General features: G+C 40.3%; 2 protein-coding genes and 1 non-coding gene across 3 annotated transcripts; 1 reads left to right on the top strand and 2 right to left on the bottom strand.

Moving 5' to 3' along the window:
- Window positions 1-687: 687 nt before the first annotated feature.
- On the bottom strand, window positions 688-1,032 carry LOC133806139 (uncharacterized). Its single transcript, XM_062244289.1, has one exon. It carries the CDS (start codon window positions 1,030-1,032, stop codon window positions 688-690), a length of 345 nt encoding a protein of 114 aa, XP_062100273.1.
- A 2,845-nt stretch (window positions 1,033-3,877) lies between these two features.
- LOC133806007 (uncharacterized) lies at window positions 3,878-4,534 on the bottom strand. The gene has a single exon (XM_062244165.1). It carries the CDS (start codon window positions 4,532-4,534, stop codon window positions 3,878-3,880), a length of 657 nt encoding a protein of 218 aa, XP_062100149.1.
- Window positions 4,535-5,459: 925 nt separating this feature from the next.
- LOC133813400 (small nucleolar RNA R71) lies at window positions 5,460-5,566 on the top strand. Its single transcript, XR_009884413.1, has one exon. It is a non-coding gene; the product is annotated as a small nucleolar RNA R71 (small nucleolar RNA).
- Window positions 5,567-24,728: the final 19,162 nt, after the last annotated feature.

Below are 24,728 nucleotides of genomic sequence, written 5' to 3'. Positions count from 1 at the left end.
AAGCAAAACAACATAAAGTGCATTAACAAAAGGGGTCAAGAGAAACTCCCTCTCACACTAGTCGCTGCTCGCAGCAGCTTCATCATCAGAGTCATCGCTCTCTTGACTACCAAACACGTCATGAAGGTCCAGAATATACTCGGGGAACGGAAACCAAGCGCTGGTTGCTTGGGGTCGCGGAGGTAGAAAATGGCTGGGTCACGGCTTGGGTGATGGGTACGGCTGTGAGGTGCGATTGAGGAGGGTTTCGAGTTGTGGCTGGAAGTGATGGTGAAATTAGGGATGTGTAAAAGAATTAATTTTTTTATTATGGGGGTAATTTCTAAAGTTTCCCAGATTTTCTTAAAAAGCCTCAGAGCTTAAAATTTCCCAGAATTTCACCTATCTCCAATGCTACAACATTTCTACAGCATTACTTCCAAACCTTCCAAAATCAACTGATTTGCAAACCAGCCATAAACATCACCAAGTCCTGACCTGAAACATGTCCAAATATGCTGCAATTGACCATTAAAACTACCTGAATCATCATAGCCACCCCAGAACATGAATTTATTCAAATCCACAACATTTTCCATGAAGGGAAAAGGTGAAAAGCAAGTACAAAAACATAATACTATATATATATAATTTGTTTGCTGCTCTCCAAATATAGCTTTGAGCACAGCAGCTCAAGAACATGATTTTTCAAGGATCAACTAAGGTGAGTGAGGTCTTGTTGCGATCAACCTCACCACCCCAATAGTGTTTCAGCCTCTTCCCATTGACCTTGAATTCACCTCCTTCATTTCCTCTCAACTCCACAGCCCCATGAGGGTACACCTTAGTAATAGTGAACGGCCCCGACCACCTAGATTTGAGCTTCCCAGGAAACAACTTCAGTCTAGAATTGAACAATAAAACCTGCTGCCTTTCCTCAAATGAACGGGGTTGGATATGCTTGTCATGCCACCTCTTGGTCTTTTCCTTATAAAGCTTTGCATTCTCATATGAAAACAGCCACATTTCTTCCAACTCATCAAGTTGTAACATTCTTTTCTCTCCCGCAAGTTGCAAATCTAGATTGAGTTATTGGAGTGCCCAATAAGCTCTATGTTCAAGTTCTACTGGCAAGTGACATGCTTTTCCAAACACTAGGCGATAAGGAGACATCCCCAATTGAGTTTTAAATTTCGTTCGATAGGCCCACAAAGCATCATCCAATCTCTTAGACCAATCCTTGCGATTCGGATTTACCACCTTCTCAAGCACACCCTTTATTTCTCTATTAGACAATTCTGCTTGGCCATTGGTTTGAGGATGGTATGATGTAGCCACCTTATGCTTCACACTATACTTAGCCAATAAACTAGCCAACACCTTGTTCACAAATGGGTTCCCTCATCACTTATGATAGCCCTCGGGGTGCCAAATCTAGTGAAAGTATGCTTGTGTAAAAACCTCATGACCACCTTGGAATCATTAGTCGGATAGGCAGCGGCTTCAACCCACTTAGAAACATAATCAACAGCCACCAAGATGTACAAGTTTCCATATGAAGGTGGGAAGGGGCCCATGAAATCAATGCCCCACACGTCAAACAACTCAACCTCAAAGATACTAGTAAGAGGCATCTCGTTTCTCCTTAAGATGTTTCCTGCCCTTTGACAATGATCGCATCTTACCACATAAGCATAAGAGTCTTTAAACAAAGAAGGCCAAAAGAAACCTGATTGGAGAACCTTGGCAGCAGTGCGCGCTCCCCCAAAATGACCACCACATGGAGATGCATGACAATGGAACATAATACCCTCAAATTCATGTTCTACTACACATCTTCTAATCATCTGATCCGCACATTGCTTATATAGAAAGGGCTCCTCCCAAAAATAAGACTTCACATCATGCAGGAATTTCTTCCTTTGTTGGTTAGTCATCTCTGGTGGCATCAACCCACTAGCCAAATAGTTAGCAAAATCCGCAAACCAAGGGAGCTCATGAGAATGGTTAACCCCAAACACTTGTTCATCGGGGAATGTTTCTTTGATGGGGACAAGAGAGTTAGAATCTTCTTCACGCTCCATTCTTGATAAATGGTCAGCCACTTGGTTTTCTACCCCTTTTTTATCTTGAATCTCAACATCAAACTCTTGAAGCAAAAGCACCCACCGAATTAATCTTGGCTTTGCATCCTTCTTAGAAATCAAATACTTGATGGCATAGTGATCGGTGTAGACAATCACTTTAGTTCCCACAAGATAGGAGCGAAACTTGTCGAAAGCAAAGACAATGGCTAGTAGCTCCTTCTCTGTTATAGGGTAATTCAATTGAGCTCCTGTCAAGGTGCGGCTGGCATAATAAATAGAGTGAAACACCTTGTTCCTTCGCTGCCCCATCACAGCCCCAACGGCATAATCGCTAGCGTCACACATCAATTCAAAGGGCAAACTCCAATCTGGTGCAATAATGATAGGGGCTAAAATTAATCTCTCTTTTAACTCTTGAAAAGCCTTCAAACATGCTCCATCGAAGTGGAAAGGTGTATCCTTCTCTAAAAGATTGCAAAGTGTTTTGGAGATCTCAGAGAAGTTTTTGATGAACCTTCTGTAGAAACAGACATGCCCAAGGAAACTCCTAATGTTCTTCACTAAATTAGGAGGTGGTAGCTTCTCAATAACTTCAATTTTTGCCTTATCAACTTCAATCCCTTGCTTAGATACCTTATGCCCCAATACAATACCTTCCTTAACCATAAAGTGACACTTTTCCTAGTTAAGGACTAGGTTTGTCTCTTCACATCTCTTCAACACCTTAGACAAGTTACTCAAACAATCATCATAAGAATCACCGAAGACTGAAAAATCATCCATGAACACCTCTGGAAACTGCTCAACCATATCAGTAAAGATCGCCATCATACATCGCTGAAATGTCACAGGAGCATTGCATAAACCGAAGGGCATTCTTCTAAATGCAAAGGTACCATAGGGGCAAGTGAATGTAGTCTTGTGCTAATCTTCTGGGGCCACTGCTATCTGATTGTAACCAGAGTACCCATCAAGGAAGCAATAGTACTCTCTCCCAGCAAGTCTATCTAGCATCTGATCAATGAAAGGAAGAGGGAAATGATCCTTCCTAGTGGCCTTGTTTAACTTCTTGTAGTCCATGAAAATTCTCCATCCAGTCATTGTTCTAGTCGGAATCAACTCAGTGCCTTCATTCTTCACCACTGTGATCCCACCCTTCTTAGGTACACATTGTACAGGACTCACCCATGAACTGTCAGAGATAGGATAATATAATTCCAGCATCCAGCCACTTGATGATTTCTTTCTTCACTACTTCCTTCATGACAGGATTTAGCCTTCTTTGCCCCTCAACAGAAATTTTTTTCACTATCTTTAAGCAAGATCTTATGCATACATAAAGAAGGACTAATACCTCGAATATCTACAATAGTCCACCCAATGGCCTTTTTGAACTTTCTCAATACTTCGAGCAACTTTTCTTCTTGATCATGGTTCAACTCTGTTGAAATAATAACAGGTAAAGTGGATGATGGACCCAAGTAGGCATATCGCAAATGCGATGGCAAAACTTTCAGCTCCAACTCAGGTGGCTCTTCAATGGATGGTTTAGGAGCTTTGAACTCCCTAGAAGACAACTCCAATGAATCAAATCGGTTTCTTGTTCTTAACCCTTGAGAATTAGCCTCCGACCAAGCTAAGTACTCCTCCTCGTCTTCCTCATTGTGTGAATCAAACAACAATAACCTCTTTAATGGATCACCAACATTACTTGTCTTAAACTCCCTTGATGCCAAAGAATCTTCCACTGAAACCACTGAGCATTCCTCAACCTCATCAGGAAATCTCATAGCTTTAATAAACATTAAAAGTCACCTTTCATCTTGGACCCTCAAAGTCAGCTCCCCCTTCTGTGCATCTATTAAAGTTCTTCCTGTTGCAAGAAACGACCTCCCCAAGATAATGGGCACCTCTCTGTCTGCCTCATAGTCTAACACAATAAAATCAGCATGGAATATGAATTTGTCTACCCTTACCAATACATCTTCAATCTTCCCATCCGGATGAGCAAGAGATCTATCTGCTAACTGAAGAGTAACTGTAGTAGACCTAACTTCTCCAATCCCCAATTGCTTGAAAATAGACATTGGCATCAAGTTAATGCTTGCACCCAAATCGCATAAAGCCATGCCACAATAAGAATTACCAATGGTGCATGGAATGGTGAAACTCTCAAGATCTTTCATCTTCGGTGGCAGCTTGTTTTTCAAGAATGAGCTACACTCTTTGGTAAGAGTCACTGTCTCAAATTCCCCCAATCTTCTCTTCTTTGTAAGGATGTCTTTCATGAACTTCACATAGTTGGGCATTTGCTCTAGGGCTTCGACAAGGGGAATGTTAATATGTAGCTGCCTCAAGATGTCTAGGAACTTTTTTAATTGAGAGTCCAACTTTTGCTTCTGAAAACGTTGGGGAAATGGAGGTGGCTGCCTTGTACTCAAGCTATCTGGGAGCTGATGCTGTGGCATTCCTGCAGCATTCTAGGCAGAGGCAGATTTTTCTACACGAGGAATTTCAGCGTCTTTTTGAATTTCCTCATTTATTTGGATTGAAGAGGGCTCACCCTAATGCCCAGAGTTGGCCTTGGAATTCTCCAACTCCTTCCCATTTCTCAAAGTGATGGCTTTACAATGTTCTTTGCTCCCATTTCTTGGATTCTCGGTGTCACTTGGTAATGTACCATGGGGTCTATTTCTAAGCTCATTAGCTAGCTGCCCAACTTGGTTTTCTAAGTTTCTCAATGATGCAGCTTGGCTTTGGATCATGGCTTCGTTCTTCACTATATACTCCTTCAACATGTTCTCAAGAGAGATAGATTGCATTGCTTGTTGTTGTGGTGCTTGTGGGGGATAACCCGGTGGGAAATTTGGTCTTGGAGGCATAGAAGAATTTCTAGGGCCAGCCCCTTGATTACTCCACAAGAAGTTGGGATGTTGCCTCCATGATGGGTTGTAGGAATTAGAATAAGGGCTATTCCTATTTTGGTTCCCCATGTAACACACAGCTGCTGGATTGGAAGGACAGTTGTCAAAAGTATGCCCCTCACCACAATACACACAAGAAATGTTCTCCATAGGCCCCATTTGTGTCCCCATGGGCTGCCCCATTGACTGATTCATTCTCATATTCATTGTCTTGAGCATATTAGAAATAGAGGAGACTTGGGCTGCCAAAGAAATGATGGCATCTACATCATGAATACCAGCCACCTTTCTTCCTGTAGACAATCTAGAAGTGGGCCACTAATAGTTGTTGTTGGATATCCTCTCAAGTATTTCATATGCCTCATTATAGGACTTAGCAAGAAGAGCCCCGTTTGCTGAAGCATCAACCACCATTCTAGTGTGGGCATTTAGACCATTATAAAATGTCTCCATCTGGATGCAATGAGGAATGCCATGATGAGGGCATTTGCGCAACAACTCCTTAAACCGCTCTCATGCCTCATATAAAGATTCTTCATCAAGTTGCTGAAATGAAGTAATCTCGTTGCGGAGCTTGGCATTCTTAGTGGGAGGAAAATACTTCATCAAAAACCGCTCAGCCAACTCTTGCCAAGTACTCACAGAATCATAAGGCAAAGAGTTCAACCAAGCTGTGGCTCTGTCTCTCAAGGAGTATGGGAACAACTTTAGTCTCAATGCATCCTCTGTCACTCCAGGCAGCTTGAAAGAGTCACTTACTTCAATGAACAAGCGAAGGTGAAGGTGAGGATCCTCTGTTGGCATCCCACTAAACTGACCCACAATTTGAAGCATCTGGAACATGACTGGCTTCAATTCAAACTGGGCTGCCTGAATTTCTAGTCTGACGATGCCTGGATTGAGCTCATTGAAGAGGGGGAGAGCATATTTCCTGATAGCACGATCTCTGTCATTAGCCACAATAACTGCATTTTGCCCATTGTTGGTAGCCACTCCCCCTTGAGATACTTGATCTTGAGCAACTCCTGCTATATTTACTGGTGGATCATGAGCGACTCCTGCTAGATTTGCTACCCTCTGGGCAGCTCCCTGTTGAACCCCTTGCTCGGCATCCATCACTACTACTTCCCTTTTTGACTTTTGTATTCTTCTCCTTCTTCTAAAGGTACGCTCGATTTCTAGATCAATGGGAAGTAGTTCAGGGTCTTGATTATCGTTCATACATTGTATAAACCTGAAATTGCACGAGAATCACCCAAGTTAGTACAAAAACAATTGAAACAAAATTGCGATATACTTAATTTCACAATAAATGACTAAACAATCCCCGACAACGGCGCCAAAAACTTGTTGTCCAAAATTTAATGTGAGTGCAAGTGTACACTGTCAACAAGTAATAAGGTGATAAGAACCCAATATCGTATCCACAATGATTGTTTTTAAGCTTAAAATTGTGAAATTAAAGTTTAGCAAAATGATTAAAAATAAAAGAACCAAACTCAAATTAAATTGGAAGTTGATTTTTTGTATATGCAAGTAAAAATAACTAACAGTTGAATTTAAAATCTAAATTAATGGGATGCAATATGAAAATCAGTTGATAATGAAATGGTAAGCTAGGATAATTAATTCCCCCTATTTTGCAATTACTGGAAGCAATGCTATGAAAATGTTGTGGCACACTGACAGTTTACTAATCAAGAATTCTAATCAAGTCCATAAGTTTCTGTCGAAATCAAATAGGTTTAACTCTCTAATTAAATTACTTATGTCTAAGTTAATTTAATTTCAAGAATTTCATATCAAGCACCAATTCTATTAGATTATGCAAGGCAAAGATATATGTCTATACCCTCACAAAATTAAAATCAAAGAAATTAATCTTTCACCATTCAAGTATTTTGTCCAATAATTAAAATCCTTTTCAGCAATCTTAATTGTTTCAATCATTTACTAAAGGTGATCAAGCAATAGTAAATATTAATCATGAAAATGACTTGAATGAATTCATTCCCACATATTTTGGGAGGATATTCTATAAATAAATTTATATAATGCTATTTAATGCATTATTCCCTACATACACAGAAATGTCCCATGAAGACCGGGAACGAATAACATATTAAATGATATCCCTTAAATATTGGGATTGTACAACAATAACCATGTTCACACGTAATTGATTATCCCAGATGTTTCATCAAATCTTTGAGATCAGTCATTGGCATTGATTTTGTCGAGACCATGAGTCACTCACGAACTTACCGCCCAACTTCGCTTATGCTCAGAACAAGTAGATGCAAACGATGTTGTCACATTCGAGCTTGCACTTCCCGAGCTCGAACCATCTCGCTTGAAGGCAATCAGTGAAAAATATATTCAAGTGTAGTACCATGCCATTGCGAGCTTAGAGAATATTCAAGGCTACACATCCTCAAGGTCGCGACAATTAGATCATATGATGACCGCATATGTTTTGAGCTCACACCTGACGAGCCCACTTTTCGGGGTCCTAACTTCTTATCTCGAAATCTGGGTGTAACAAGAATTTTGGAAGGTTTTCGAGAACAAGTAGTTGAAGACGAAGGCACACTTGTATGCAATGAAACAGAACTTCGAGTTTGTGGTAAAGAAGTCAGGTACTGATGTTTGATATATCACTAGTGAGGATCCTGATTGTGGGTGGAGATTGAGGGGGAAGAGAATGCCTAAATCTGATATGTTTGAGATAACTCATTTCACCAATAAACACACTTGCTCACTTGACCTCCAACATAAAGGTCATCGCCAAGCTGCACCTTGGGTTATTAGTCATTTCATAAAGAAAAAATATCAGACTAGATCGAATGCGTACATGGCAAACAACATAAGAGAAGACATTAAGAATGATTATGACATTGAGTTGTCATATGGAAAAGCTTGGAGATGATGAGAGAATGCTCTTTCTTATGTCAGAGGGACACTAGAAGCATCCTACCAGAAGTTACCATCGTACCTGTTCATTCTTCAACAAAAAAATTCTGGGACGTTGACAGATTTTGTCACTGAGGAGGATCGGATCAAATATTGCTTTTTCTTACTCAGAGTTAGTAGAAAAGGATTTCATACATGTCGTCCAATGTTATGTGTGGACGACACTTTTTTAAGTATAAAATACGGTGGGCATATGTTATGTACAGTCGCGCTCGATGCAAATAACCATCTATATCCAGTTGCTTTTGGTATGGTGGATAATGAGAATCATGATTCTTGGAAGTATTTCATGTCAAAGCTAAAGGAAGCGATTGGAGAAGTTGAGGACCTGGTGTTTGTATCTGACAGGCATGCAAGTATTACACATGCCTTGGAAACTATTTTCCTCGATGTCTATCATGGTGCTTGCTACCATCACATTAGTTTGAATGTGGTTGCTAAATTCAAGACTCTTCATTGTCATGTGTTGATGTATAATGTGACATATGCTTTTAGAAAATCCGAGTTCCACGCTCACTTCGAAAAAATCAAATCAAAAGACCCAGCTATTGCTCAATATCTAGAAGGCATGGGTATTGATAAGTGGTCCCGTGCTTACTTTCCTGGAAATACGTCATTGTGAATTGTATTTTAATTTATGAAATCTTGTAAATGTACATTACTATTAAATGTTAGTTTTCCTGGATACTAGGTATAATATAATGACAAGCAATTACGCTGAAAGTTTCAACAATAAAACTCGGGATGCTAGGAGCTTTCCGATAACAAAATTCATCAAATTTATTATCTTCACACTGTAGTCCTTGTTCTGTGATAGGAGAGAAACCAACGAGAAGAAAACTACAACTCTTGCACCGACCTACGAGAAAGATTTGGTGGATATGGCTGAGAAAGCTCGATTCTTGATCCCTTATTCAATAGGGAGGCATGAGTTCCATGTGTTCGATGGTGAGCTGAATGGTGAAGTCGACCTCCTAAATAAGACATGCACATGTGGCATGTTTCAGCTTATTGGCATCCCATGTGTTCATGCACTATTTGGATCCCTTAAGAGAGGGATGACCTTTTATCCGTTGTGTTCAGAAAACTATAAAATTAAGACATGGAGGTCCTCTTACATGGAATCTATATATGCTACTGGTAATTAGGAAGAGTGGATTGTTCCACATGACATTATGACAATAAAAGTGAGAACACCTGTGCAAAAAAATCTAGTTGGTCATCCAAAGAAGAAACAAGGTAGGCCTAAGGAGAAACGCCACCATTCCAATGGAGAGAAAGTGGTTGTAGAACGCAAGTGAAGCGCATGTGGAGGTCTAGGCCATAATAGGGCAACTTGTAAAGTTCAAGTTTGAAATTTATGGTATCAATGTTAAACTTTTTATTTAGGTACTAATGGACTTTGTTAATCTTTTTATTTGTGTACTAATGGACTTTGTTCATTGTTCTTTAATCATATGGCCATAAGCATCGATGTGGCATCGAAATACCATCGAAATAGAAGTATCTAGTATTTGAAGGAGGTCTGTCATCGAAACGACATCGATGTGGCATCGACATGTCTAAATTCATTGTTCTTTAATCTTCTAGCCATAAGCATTGATGTGGCATCGAAATACCATCGATATGGCAGTATCCAATTTTTAAAGGAGGTTTGTCATCAAAACAGCATCGATGTGGCATCGACATGTCTAAATTCATTGTTCTTTAATCATCTAGCCATAAGCATCGATGTGGCATCGAAATACCATCATTGTGGCATCGATATGTCTAAATTAATTCTTCTTTAATCATTTATCCATAAACATCGATGTGGCATCGAAATATTGTTGGTTTTTATTGATCATATCAGAGATTATACGCAGTGGAACAACAATCAAATTGTTAATTTAATCCCATAAGATTTCTAGATCTACTTCTTCACATGCATATACATATTGAATCAAAGACATGAATAGAAAAATTACCTCAGGTCCATCCTTGCTGCTATCTTTTTGTATGGCTAAATCCTTGAGATCTCACACCAAGATCTTCCAAAATGTTCTCAGCACACAAAGAACGAGTGTGGGCTCGCTATACAAATAATAGGCAAAAAATTATTTATCAGATGTTCTCAACACATGAGATCTGATAAAGTTTGGACCTAGGTTTTGTGAAGAACAGTGACTTTTGTTTGTATCACTGTTCTCTTTCTCTGAGAGAGATTTCTAGATATTTTTCTATCCTTGAAAAGTTACGTTCTGAAAAAACTGATATCCTATATTTAATATATCCAATATATTAAAATAAAATCTTAGTTATTTTAAACAATTTGAAAATAACAAATCAGTTATCAGATTTTTGTTTAAATAATAATATTTTAATCAAATTACAATATCTCATTATTTATTTAATATTTAAATAACTAAAATTGTGGAACCTAGAAGCTAATTACAATCTCTTATGTGTGTAGCACAGTGACTGTGCACTGTGCTACACGTGTACCACATGCCAATGATGGCATGTGATTTTTCCCAATTTTATTATTATTTAAATACCAAATATCCCAAAAATAAATTAATTCAAAATTAATTATATTTTTGTTAAATCAAATAATTAATTAATTACACATAATTAAACAATAATTATGTTTGATACATAGAAAAATATTTTACTTATCACATAAGTCATTTTTGCCCATTTTTGTATTTACCTTTGTCAGTGATTGTTTGAGCCATTCCGGGAACCATGAACCTATAACATTAAGCTCCAATAAATAAACTAAATAATTAAACTCTTTAATTATAATAGTTAATTTATTAATTCTGATATTACTCCACTATAAATTCAAAATTGCACTCTTTATGTTATATATATACTTTTACAGAAATCTTTTCTTAAGTCGTCCATTGATATAACCATCTTACAATAGTTCAACCCTCTAATTAGTTAGTTCATAAATTAGAATGGAAGAATTACCATCTTACCATTCTAATTTACTTCTTATTCCTTAAGTACCATTAATTCACTAGTGAATAATTAATCTATAATCTAATTATAGACTTGAGCTCAAAATCATTCAGTTCCAGAATTAACCCTTAAGGGAACTAATATACGATTCGTTAGGACACACTCCTAACAATCTCCCACTTGTACTTAAAGCAAGTGAGGCATTTCTCTCAATCCCATATTACGTACATGACCCTCGAATTGCTTTGCTGGAACCATCTTCGTGAACGGGTCAGCCAGGTTGTGTTCTAATGCGATTTTCAGAATGGTCACATCTCCTCTATGTACGATTTCTCTGACTAAGTGGTATTTACGCTCTATATACTTTCCCCTCTTGTGGCTTCTTGGTTCTTTAGAATTGGCCACTACTCCAATGTTGTCACAGTAAAGAACAAGTGGTTTCTCCACTTCTGGAACTACTTCCAAATCTGTGTAGAACTTTTTCAGTCAAACTGCTTCCTTAGCTGCTTCACAAGCTGCTATGTATTCACCTTCCATGGTTGAATCAACTATACTGGATTGCTTAATGCCTCCACCACCAAGAGTGAATACTGACCCAGAAGTAGACTTTCTACTATCCTTGTCAGATTGAAAATCTGAGTCAGTGTATCCAGTAGGTTCGAGGCCATTACCTGAATATACTAGCATATAGTCTCTCGTTCTCCTGAGATACTTGAGAATATGTTTCACCGCAATCCAGTGTTCCAAACCTGGATTTGATTGATAGCGACTGACAATCCCTACTGCATAACATATGTCAGGTCTAGTACATAACATTGCATACATTAGGCTCCCTACAGCTGATGCATAGGGATACTTTCTCATATCCTCTTGCTCTTGTGGTGTCTTTGGACACTGATCTTTGCAAAGAGTAATTCCATGTCTGGTCGGCAATTGACCCTTTTTGGAATTCTCCATAGAGAATCTTTCAAGTACTTTATCAATATAATTTGCTTGTGAAAGTGCTAGGAGCTTGTTCTTTCTATCTCTTAGAATTTTAATGCCTAGAACATAGCTTGCTTCTCCCAAATCTTTCATTTGGAATTTGTCAGCCAACCATTTCTTTACATTTGATAATGTCTCTACATCATTCCCAATTAGTAGGATATCATCAACATAAAGAACTAAGAAAACCACAATTTTTCCTTTGATGTATTTATAAACACATGCTTCGTCAACATTTTGTTCGAAACCATATGTTTTAATAGCTTCATCAAATGTTAAGTTCCAAGATCTTGATGCTTGTTTCAATCCATATATGGATTTCAACAACTTGCATACCTTTTGATCTTGATCCTTCTTTATAAACCCTTCTAGTTGTTCCATATAAATGGTTTCATCAAGGTGGCCATTCAGAAAGGTTGTCTTGACGTCCATTTGCCATATCTCATAATCATAGATGGCAGTTATGGATAAAAGAATGCGAATGGATTTAAGCATGGCCACATGAGAAAATGTTTATTCATAGTCCACACCCTCTCTTTGTGTGTAGCCTTTGGCCACAAGCCTTGCTTTATAGGTCTCTACCTTTCCATCTGCACCCTTTTTCTTCTTGTATATCCATTTGCATCCAATGGCATTAACATTGTCAGGTAGATCTACAAGTTCCCAGACTAAATTGGAATACATTTATTCCATTTCTTGATTCATGGCATCTTCAATGGCGAGTATACATGCCCAGCTAGTCTACAGGAACCCTAAACCTTACTGTAACGCACTGGTTACTCCAAGACCATTACTGTGAACTTTAAACGGTGATTAACTCGCTAAATGAGTCATTTGGTTATAAACATGCATCTAGGTGTTATTAATAGGCTAAGGAGAAAAATCCCGATCAAAAGGAAATGATATAATTTATTTAAAACATAGAACTGTACATGGGCTCATAAAAACATTTACAAGTTATTTACAATTCAAAATGGTCATTACAGTGTAAAAATTACAACCCGCCGACCTAAGCGGTAAAAATAGGGTTAACCCCTAGTTCCCCTAAGAAACACATTGGCCATGGTGGTCAAGCGGCCGCATATGTACACATTGCCACCTAAGCTCTCCACTCAAGGCTGGGTGAGCTTTTCTTTCCCTTTACCTGCACCACATAGCACCCGTGAGCCAAGGCTCAGCAAGAAAACTTATGACTGCATGTATACAATATCAATTGATGATTATGATAATCATACTGGGCTTATAGCCCTAAATAGATAAGTGAATATCACTTCAAGATTCTAGTAACCATGATGGGGCGTGTAGCCCTAATCAGATGAGTGACTGGTGAGTAAGTTACAAACTTAAACCAGATTTGTGACTATGGAGTCACAAACTTGAATCAGATAAGTGACTGATCAGTAAGTCACGAACTTAAACCAGATGAGTGACCATGGAGTCACAAACTTGAATCAGATAAGTGATTGATGAGTAAGTCACAAACTTGGGCTCCACACCCATATACGTGTGACAATGCAGTCACCTGGGCCTTCTAGCCCCGGCTCCAAGTAATTAGCCTTTAGACTAGACAAGCGCTTTTGTTTTCATCGAACTTAAGGTCGGTCAAGCATTTCATGCTTATGATGATTAGATCCAATCTTTTCGGCTTGCGTTAAACACGCTAATACCATTCTTGACTCATAAGCCAATATCATATGACTAGTGCTTAGTACTACTGTCAAACTTGACTAATAAATCACAGCTTTACAATCAATACTGACACCATTGCCAATTCCTGACTCATAGGTCAGTGCCACACACAGATGAGCAAAACTGCTAAGCATTTAATATGCAATCAATGTCCACATTTAGAGCACTCAACATGCTTCATCAATAACCATGCATGTCACATACTGGGTGCAGTTTTCTTACCTCTAGTTCGAGGGTGAACTATTAAAAGAACGTCCTTTGAGAACGATTGATCATTTGATCCCTTAGTGGTCACCTAGTCATAACCAAATATAGAACTCCATCAATAAAATCAACAATAAAAGGTTCTTGACCTAAACCTCACTCCCGGGACCTCGAATCGTATTCAAATGGCTAGTAGATTCGATCTCGAGCCTTAGGAATTGAAACCCCGAGCCAAAACCCTCACAAGTGCCCAAAATAGAACCCTGGAAAAACAGGGTAGCGCTACAGCACTGCCCCCCTGGTGCCTAGGCGCTACAAGCAGGGCTGACTTGCCCTGGACAACTCTGTAGCGCCCTCCCTTGGGCGATGTAGCGCTAGAACCATGGTGATTCAGCCCTGGTTTTTCCCCTTTGACTTCTCCACTTTCCAAACTTCATGAACTAATTCCAAACATCAACCAAACTCACAAATGAACCCAAATACCCATTCTACAAGTCCTAGGCATCAAAACCCAATCAAACTTTGCTAAAAACTTCCTTGAATTCTCAACTATCAAATCCAAGAATCCTAACTGAAAATCAATGAAAAACTGAGTAAAAACCAGAGTTTCCATGGCTAGAATCTTACCTCAAGCTCATAATTAAACCCTCTTCAATGGTAGAACATAATCCTAGACCCTCAAGGCTTACTTCCCTAGCTTGAATCCTCAATTGGAGCTTTAAAAATCCAAAGGAAGAAGGAAAAATGATAATTGGGAGAAGAAGGAACAATGCTCTGTTTTTCTTAAGCTTTCTACAGCTTTCTTAATTCACATATATCCTTGGTAAAATGACCAAAATGCCCTTAGGTCATTAAATTCCCTCTTAAGGCTAAAAAGGGTAAAATAGTCATTTCTCGCCAATCTCGTTAATCATAATTAACGTCCTCCAATTCCTGTTATTCCCAATATTCTCAAATACTAATAAATCATATCACATTACCATTTAATTCCCAATAATGTACTAATCATCAAATTACCCCAAGACTCACCCCGAGCCCCGAAATTAACCCTGTTATGACCAAACCGCTAACTAGTATTCAAAGATCGTCCCATGCCGAATAGCTCGAACAAATCCACGTTATAATGCGACCTTATCCAAAATTCACCAACATGCATGAAAATATACAAATGTGCCCTCAACGGGCCAAATTACCAAAATACCCTTATAATGAAAAGTGGACCCAAATGCATGCATTTATCATCATATTATAATATAATTCACATAAACATGCATATAATCATTTAATGGCATAATAAATTAATTATGATCCTCCCGGCCTACTAATCGGACCATTAAACCTCATTAAGGATTTTGGGGCATTACAACTATCCCCTCCTTACAGAAATTTCGTCCTCGAAATTTATCTAAATAGCTCGGGATATTGATTCTGCATATCTAACTCCAGCTCCCAAGTCGCTTCCTCGACCTTGTTGTTCCTCCATAATACCTTAACCAAAGGTATCATTTTATTTCTGAGGACCTTGTCCTTTTTGTCAAGTATCTAGACTGGTTGTTCCTCATAAGATAGATCTGCCTCAAGCTCCAGATCTTCGTAACTTAAGACATGAGTCACATCTGATACATACCTTCGAAGAGTTGAAAAGTGAAATACATTATGCCGGCTGACAATGTCGGTGGTAAGGCCAACCTGTAAGCCACATGACCAATCCTCTCTAGGATCTCCAATGGACCTACATATCTAGGGCTCAGCTTGCCCTTATTCCCAAATCTTCTCACCCCTTTCCATGGCGAGACTCTAAGGAAGATAGAGTCTCCCACCTAGAACTCCATGTTCCTGCGTTTGGGATCTGCATAACTTTTTTGTCTACTTTGAGAAGCGAGCATCCGAGCTCTAATATTCTCAATGGCCTCCCTGGTCCTCTAAAATTCTTCAAAACCTAAGTATCTCCTTTCTTTTGTCTCATCCCAATGAATGGGAGATCTGCATTTCCTACCATACAGCATCTCATAAGGTGCCACCCCTATGGTAGACTGATAACCGTTGTAGTAGGAAAACTCTATCAAAGGTAGATACTTACTCTAGGAACCACCAAAGTCCATCACACATGCTCGCAACATGTCTTCTAAAATATGGATCGTCCCCTCAGATTGTCCATCTGTTTGAGAATGATAAGCAGTACTAAACTTTAACTATGTTCCCATGGCCTTCTGTAAACTCTAGAACTTGGAAGTGAAAGTGGGGTCCTGATCTGACACGATCAACCTCGGTGCTCCATGGAGGTGCACGATCTCTCTCACATAGAGATCAGCGTACTGATCAACTATATACGTAGTCCTCACTGGTAAAAAGCGAGCAAACTTGGTATATCGATCCACAATAACCCATACTGAATCATGTTGACCAACAGTCCTGGGTAACCCCATCACGAAATCCATCGTGATGTCTTCCTATTTCCACTCTGGGATATCTAGAGGCTGCAATAACCCTGCTGGCCTCTAATGCTCAGCCTTGACCTGTTGACACGTCAAGCACTTAGCCACATACTCCACTACATCCCTCTTCATCCCAGGCCACCAATACTGTGATCTCACATCCTAATACATCTTCGTGGTGCCTGGATGCAAAGAGTAAGGAGTAGTATAAGATTTATCTAGAATCTCTCTCCTCAAAGCAGTGTCTAACGGAACACATATTCGACCATTGTATCTCAACAAGCCCAAATCAGACACTGTATAATCTCTAGACACTCCTGTTAATACATCCTCTCTGATCTTGATCAGCTGTGGATCACCCAACTGACCCTCCTTGATTATTTCCAATAGTGTAGACTGTAGTGTAATATTTACCAACTGGCCCACCAGCAACTCTATACCATCTTCGGTCATATCCTCTGCTAACTCTTTGGTTATCAGTCTCACACTATAAATCTGTCCCGGGCCTTTCTGGCTTAAAGCATCAGCTAACACGTTAGCCTTTCCTGGATGATACAAGATCTCACAATCATAATCTTTAACTAACTCCAGTCAACGCCTTTGTCTCATATTCAAGTCTTTCTACGTGAAGAAGTACTTTAGGCTCTTATGTTCAGTGTAGATCTCACACTTCTCCCCATACAAGTAATGCCTCCATACCTTCAATGCAAAGACCACAGCTGCCAACTCTAAATCATGAGTGGGATATCTATGTTCAATACTCCTTCAGCTAACATGAGGCATAAGCAATCACCTTCCCTAACTGCATCAAAACATAAACCAAACCTTGATGTGAGGCATCACAATATATCACAAACTTCTCCTGATCTATTATAAGACTCAGAACTAGAGCTGTAATCAACCTCTGCTTCAATTCCTGGAAGTTGTTCTCACACCTGTCTAACCACACAAACTTCTGATTCTTACGTGTCAGCTCAGTCAATGAAGTAGCAATCTTAGAGAATCCTTCCACGAAACATCTGTAATAACCTGCCAATCCAAGGAAACTTCTAACCTCCAAAGCATTCTTTGGCCTTGGACAATCTCTAACTGCCTCAATCTTAATCCCCTCCTTACTGACAATGTGCCCAAGGAAAGATACCTGAGATAACCAAAACTCACACTTCTTGAACTTTGCAAACAATCTGTGCTCCCTCAGTCTCTGTAGAACCAACCTCAGATGTTGTTCATGTTCTGACTCTGACTGAGAATAAACCAGAATATCATCGATGAAGACGATCACAAAATGGTCCAGATAATCCTTGAACACTTTGTTCATCAAATCCATAAAAGCAGCTGGGGCATTAGTCAATCCAAAAGACATGACTAAGAACTCATAATGTCCATATCTAGTGTGAAAAGAAATCTTTGGTATGTCTCCCTCCTTGACCCTCAACTAATGATAACCAGAACGAAGGTCTATCTTTGAGAATACCCTTTTACCTTACAACTGATCAAACATATCACCTATCCTTGGTAGATGATACTTGTTCTTAATTGTTAACTTATTCAGTTCTCTGTAATCAATGCACATCCTCAGAGAACCATCTTTCTTCTTCACAAACAGAACTGGCGCACCCCAAGGTGAGAAACTAGGTCTGATAAAACCCAAATCCAACAGCTCTTGCAACTATACTTTCAATTCTTTTAACTCAGCTAGGGCCATTCTATAAGGTGCTCTAGACACTGGCTTCATCCATGGTGCCAATTCTATCACAAACTCAATCTCTCTATGTGGTGGCAATCTTGGTAAATCTTCTGGAAACACATCAAGAAACTCACAGACTAGTCTGGTCTCTTCTGGTTTTACTGGGATGACCTGAGTGGTATCAACCGCCATGGATAAGAATCCTATGCAACCTCCTTACAATAGGTATCTAGCCCTCAAAACAGATATCATAGGTCTGCGGGGTCCATGCACAGTACCAACAAACACAAAAGGATCCTCACCTTCAGGCTCAAAGGTGACCATCTTCCTTCTACAATCTAAGGTCGCCCCATACTTTACTATCCAGTCCATACCCAGAATCATGTCATAGTCCGTCATAACTAACTCTATCAAATCCACTAACAACTCTCTGCCTTCCACTGTCACTGGCAAAGATCTGACCCATCTCCTAGATACTACTAACTCCCCAATGGGTAATAAGGTCTCGAACCCCACAGCATAATAATCACATGGTCTACACAGTCTATCAATAATTCTACTAGCAACAAAAAAATGTGTAGCACCAGAATCAATCAAAACAGTATAAAGGGTTCCAGCACTAAGAAGCTGACCTGTAACTACTAAGGGTGAAGCCTCAACTTCTGCTTGAGTCAATGCGAACACTCGAGCTGGGGTCGAGTTATCTGCCTTTCTGGACTCTTCCTTTCTTTCCTTAGGGCAATCTTTCTTCAAATGTCCCACTACCCCACATAAGAAGCAGGCATTTTGTAACGCCCTAAGCTCTAGGGACCGTTACGATGTGCCTTTTAAATAGTGCTAAACTCGCTAATCGAGTCATTTGGCCATAATTGTGTAACTAAGTATGATTAGTGGTTTAGGGATTAAAAATTTTGGTTAAGATATAACGTTTCATTATAACGTTTACTGTATACATTGGGATCCCAAAAAATATAATTTAAAGGTTTATTACAAGAAAATATTTACAACCAGCCGATATAAGTGGCAAAATAGGGTTTAACCCTAGTTCCTCTTTCAACCTTCGGCTGTGGCGGTCGAGCAGCCGCATATGTACACATCCTCACCTAAGCTCTCCAACTCAAGGATGGTCCAGCTTTCTTTTGTCTTTACCTGCACCACATAGCACCCGTGAGCCAAAGCCCAGCAAGAAAACTCAATATGCTCATGATCAATAGTATCATGTCAACAAATCATAAAGTGCATGCCTAGAAATAACAACCTTAATCATGCATGCAGATAAGTTCACGTAATGATAGGTATCCAGGATAAGGAATCCTGCCCTCCTGAGTGGATGACTATCAAGTCAATCCTAATCAGATAAGTGATTTAACACTGGTGGTTCCGGTAACCAAAATGAGTGACTGACAAGAAAGTCACCACGGGGCTCAGCACCCACAGCCATGCATATGATGATCACTATGATCATACAGAGTTTATAGCCCTGAACAGATGAGTGAATATCACTTCGAGGTTCTGTTAAACCATGATGAATGACTGACAAGCAAGTCACTACAGGGCTTAGCACCCATAGCCATGTGACAAAGCAGTCACCTGGGCTTTCTGGCAATGGCTCTAATCAAATGAGTGACTGACGAACAAGTCACTACGGGGCTCAGCACCCATAATCATGTGACGAAATAGTCACCTAGGCTCAACACCCATAGCCATGTGACTAAACAGTCACTGGGGCTCTCTGACCCTGGCTCCAATCAAATGAGTGACTGAAAAACAAGTCACTGCGGCGTTCGACACCCATAGCCATGTGACTAAACAGTCACTGGGGCTCTCTAGCCCTGGCTCTAAGTAACTAGCCTTTGGCTAAACAAGCGCTTATAATTTTCATCGAACTTGAGGTCGATCCGGCATTAATGCTCATTTGAGTCATTCAATGCAGATGTCGATTAGATCTAATCTTTTACCGGCTCCGCGTTCATGACGCTTATGCCGTTCTTGAATTTTTAGTTTATATCAGGTGACCAGTGCTCAGTACTAGTGCGACTTGACAAGTAGGTCACAGCTTCACAGCTAATACTGACACCATTGCCAATTTTGACTAGTTAGTCAGTGCCACGCATAAGTAAGCAATGCTACCAGGCATATATCATATGTCAAATATCCAAATGTAGGGCATTCAGCATGCTTACTTAACAGTTGCTAGCATAATTATGATCATGTACAAACACAGAGACTCAAGCTCTGAACAATCTCATATTCAATATTCATGGCATGCCCAAGCCACATGTTTCTCATGCATCATATTTAAACACTCGACATGCCTCAATAATAACCATGCATGTCACATATGGGGTGCAGTTTTCTTACCTTTGGTTCAAGCACTAGTTACTAATAAACAAGCCACAAGAACAATCCTGATTCCAATCCCCTAGTGATAACCTAGTCACAACCATAATATAGAACCTCATCAAAATGAGTAAATAAATACTTCCAAACCAAACCCAAACCTCCAGGACGTCAAATCCCACTCAACTAGGTAGTAGGATCGATAATGTTCCCATGACAAAAACACAATTCTGGCAACTTTTTCCCTTAAGGGTCGCGGCTCTCCATGCACCATGTCGTGGCCCGCACCCCTGATAGAGCCTCCTCCTCCTTCAGCAAGCTTGGGCCGCAGCGCCCTAAAATAGGGCCACAGCCCAACCTCGAACCAGCCATTTTTCCTCGTTTTCTCCTTTTTAAAACCTTCCAAAAACCTATCCAAATATCTCCAAACTCAAAAATTAAAGTTCCTAAACATCCCCATGATCCAAAACCAACAAAACTCAAGTCTCAAATAAATCAAAAACTCATCAAAACACAAAGTCCAAGTCAAGCTTAAAAACTTTAAAAAACTTAGAACTTAAAACTTGGATTACCTTCAATTGAGTTGTTTCCCAACTAAATCCTCCGGCTAATAAGCTTCTAATCTTCCCTAGGATCGATATGCCTCGATCCTCGCTTGAATTCGAGTCCTAGAACTCAAGTTTCCTTCAAAAATGCGATCGGGAGACGAAGATGGAACTTAGAGGGAGAGAGAACGTTCTAAACGTTCTTTTTATTTCTTAAAAGGATACTTCAAGCTTAAATAGCCTCAAACAAATCCTAACACTCGGGGTCCCAAAAACGTCCCCGGGGGCAAAATAGTCAAAACCTCCAGAATTTCTCACTGAGCATACTAACTCCCAATTTGTCATCAAATATTTATTCCCATTACCCAATAACCCGGTAATGTGCTAAATACCCCTTGACTCACTCCGAGTGAAGAATAAATCCCGTTGTGATTATTCCACTAGTTTACCCCCTAGAATCGTCTCGTGCTGAGTAACCCTAGCATAACCAAATAATAATAAAGCACCACACACATATCACATATATGCCAAATATGCCTGAAATGGCCAAAATATGAAAATCACCCCATTAATTAGAAATGAATTCACATGTATATATAATACACCAAAAACATGCATATAATCATTTAATAGCATAATAAATTAATTATGGCCCTCACGGCCTCCTAATCAAGGTCCTAAACCTTATTAGGAAATTTAGGGCATTACACATTTGCCCTACACTCTCCCAAATGGCGCCTCTTGCACCTAGGGTACTCTGGATAAGTCTTCCAGGTCTCACTGCCACCCTGACGACCCATTGTAATACCCCGTGGTCGCCTGTCAGGACCTGGAGCTGGGAAGTTATCAGGAACCTTCCTCTTCTGATCACGGGGTCCTTCGCCCCTACCTGAACCCACAAATGGATGACCCGTCCTTCTCAACTCTCTTCTAGCTACATTGTCCCGCCATATCTTGTTCTCAGCGCTCACAGTTGTGAGCACCTTCTCCACCACCTGTGCGAAAGTAGTAACTCTAGCCACAGTGGTGATATGAACATCCCGAGCTAATCTAGGTTGTAGCTGTTATCCCAAAATTATGTTTGATGATGTGGCAATAGGATGGGACAAGTGGCAATGCATGGTCAGTAAATAACACATTAATAGTCAATAAATGTGTTGACTAAATAAGTGAAAAGGTTTGAAATTAATCTTCAGAGTTGTGATATTATTGGTTACGAAATTGATTTATCTGTTTGACCGACCAGGTAAGGTTTCTGTCCGATCAGTAAGGTTCTCGATCGACCAGTAAAAAGTTATGTCCGACCAGTCACTTTGGGAATCAGGTTTATCCGACCAGTCAGCTTATGAAGATGTTTTGCCTAACCAGAAGAGTAATATAGCTGACTAGTCTCACTTCAGGGAGTGGAGTTGGCCAACCGGACAGATCAGAAATTCAACCCAGTGACTCTTCAACAAAGTTTTGGTAACGACTTCAGTTAGAATCATTCGTAGCTACAACGAGAATCTCTCAGATATCCCGAAGAAATCGCTTATTGTTGTATTTTAAATTTGATTATTAGTTAAGAGTTGGTGAGAACAACCCAATTATCCCGATTATTGGGGGATTTTGATTGTACGATCCATGAGTCTAAACATAAAGAGCTCATGGTGTCATTGAGGGGATTCTGATTTGGATTTTTCTGGCTAAGCTTTTGGGAACTCGGGTATTCTTGGGGTATTTTTCTGAGAGAAAATTTGTATTCTTGAGAGAGAAATTCTGTACTTTTTCACTTACATTTAAGAAACGCAGTTGACACAGGTTCATCTGATCTTAAGTGTAGGTTCTATATATCACAACTCCAAGTGGATTAGGCTATTACCAATAAATTGGGGCTGAACCACTATAAAATCGTGGTGTCATATTTTCTCTTGAAGGCTTATTGTAGTTTTGACGCTATTCGTCGTTGGCCAAAATCGTGGTCAACATTTTTTGTGCTTTCATTGAGAGCCTGAAGGGAAGAAACGCACTACTATCATATCATTATGGCGCCCAAGAATACCAATGTGGCATCCAAGAAGTCAGGCACGTCAAAAAAGCATGCTAGATCATAAGGACCTAGACCTTAGAACCCTGAGACTAAGCCCAGGGTGTTTCTCGAGGAGATGATTCCAGAAGTCGAACAACTCCAGGAGGCCATAAGGGCTTTCCAGGAGGAGATGATGCAATTTAACGCCCGACAAGAGTCGTTCACTGAAGAGATGGTCAGGCAGAGAGCTGCGTTAGAGCAGCAAAGGCGTGATATGGAGGCCAGAAGCGAAGAGATCAGAAAATGACAAGAGGAAGTTGACCAGAGACATCGTGAAGTAGCACTTGCTCTAGAAGTGGCTACCCAATTGGCCCAAGCCAATGCTCAATCCACCCCGGGAGCAAGAAATAATAATCCTGGTCGGAGGACTACTGACAGAGCCAATTCTCGGGGACCGGACAGAAGTAGGAGTAACCCCCCTGATCGGGAGGATGATGGGGTCTAATCCGGAACTGCCTTGACGCAGAGGGAGAACTCTAGAACCCCTTCTAGGAGCCACCGATCAAAAACTTCTAGATCAAGGAGTCACCAGTCAGGCAGTAAGAAGACTCCACCCAGGCATGATCAGGCAAGGACTCCTTGAGATAAAAAAAAACTTCTAGCTACAAAGATGGACATGGTCGAGATAAGGGGGGCAGTCATCAGACCGACCTATCAAAAGAAAAAGAAAATGAAGGCACTGACTAGCAAGGAGGAAAAGACTGCCTGGGTTGTACCGAAAAGCCTCCACTACATCCCGGCCAGCAACGTAATGGGAGAGAGCAAGTCCCGCACAGTAAGTCTTCTGAAAAATCTAAGATCACAATGTTTAATCAGTTAGGAGGACGCACTTCTCGGGAGGATCTAAGGGATGTTATCAGTGACAAGACAAGGACTGTCCCGGTCGAAGGGCGAGATCTGAACCGCCCTGCTAGTCAAGTAGAAATACTTGACGACAGTGTGCCATACAGAAATGCCCGACCAGGACCTTGAGCCCCCGACGGTTGCCCCAGCCATCCAAGCCCAGCTTGATGCGTTAGCGACTGTAGTTCAAGGTTTGTCAAAATGACCTTTCGGAATGGATGTTGTAGACCACAGGAGTGGCAGTCCATTTTGTGCCCGGATTAGAGCAGCCCTGCTGCGGGCAAAATATAAAGCCCCGGTGCTGCCAGTATATACAGAAAAGGTGGATCCCAACAGACATGTTAGGAAATTTGAGGACCAGATAGAACTGCTCGGGGTAAGTGAAGATTATCGGTGTAGATTTTTCCCAACTACATTGTCATATACTGCCCAGGAGTGGTATTGGAAGTTTAAGCCGAATTTCATCACCTCTTGGGAAACATTCAGGAAGGAGTTTTGTAGATAATTCAGCGCTGCCCGGACTCCACCAGTTTATGCCAACCACTTGGCAGATATCAAACAAAGAAAAGATGAGTCTTTGAAGAATTATATGCAGAGATTCATGAGAGAATCCAATAGAGCAATTGTTGTAGGAGACGAGGGGAAGATGGTTGCCATATCCTCAGGGATAACTTATCAGAGCCCTTTGTGGGATGGTGTACATAGAAATCCAATTTCAACACTTCAACAATTTCTTGACCAAGCAGAAAAGTATATGAAATTGGATGATGCAATCGAGAAAGAGGAGAATGGCATAAACAATCCGGGCGGATCAGATGACCCTCCTAAGAATGGTGGAAACGATCAGAATGGTGGAAAGAAATATGGGAATAACGGGTCTGACCGCCATGAAGAAAAGAAGGCTAAGTCGAGTTCAAACGAAAAGCCAACCAAGTATGAGCCTCAGTTCACTAATTACACCACTCTCTCGGCTAGCTGGGCGGAAACATATCTTGCTATTCATGAAGAGGTTCCCTACAAG

The sequence above is a fragment of the Humulus lupulus genome, chromosome 1 (genome assembly GCF_963169125.1).
Source record: "Humulus lupulus chromosome 1, drHumLupu1.1, whole genome shotgun sequence".
In the NCBI taxonomy this organism is placed as follows: domain Eukaryota; kingdom Viridiplantae; phylum Streptophyta; class Magnoliopsida; order Rosales; family Cannabaceae; genus Humulus; species Humulus lupulus.
Note: the sequence above shows the minus strand (reverse complement) of the source record. Positions and strands in the feature narration are given on the sequence as shown.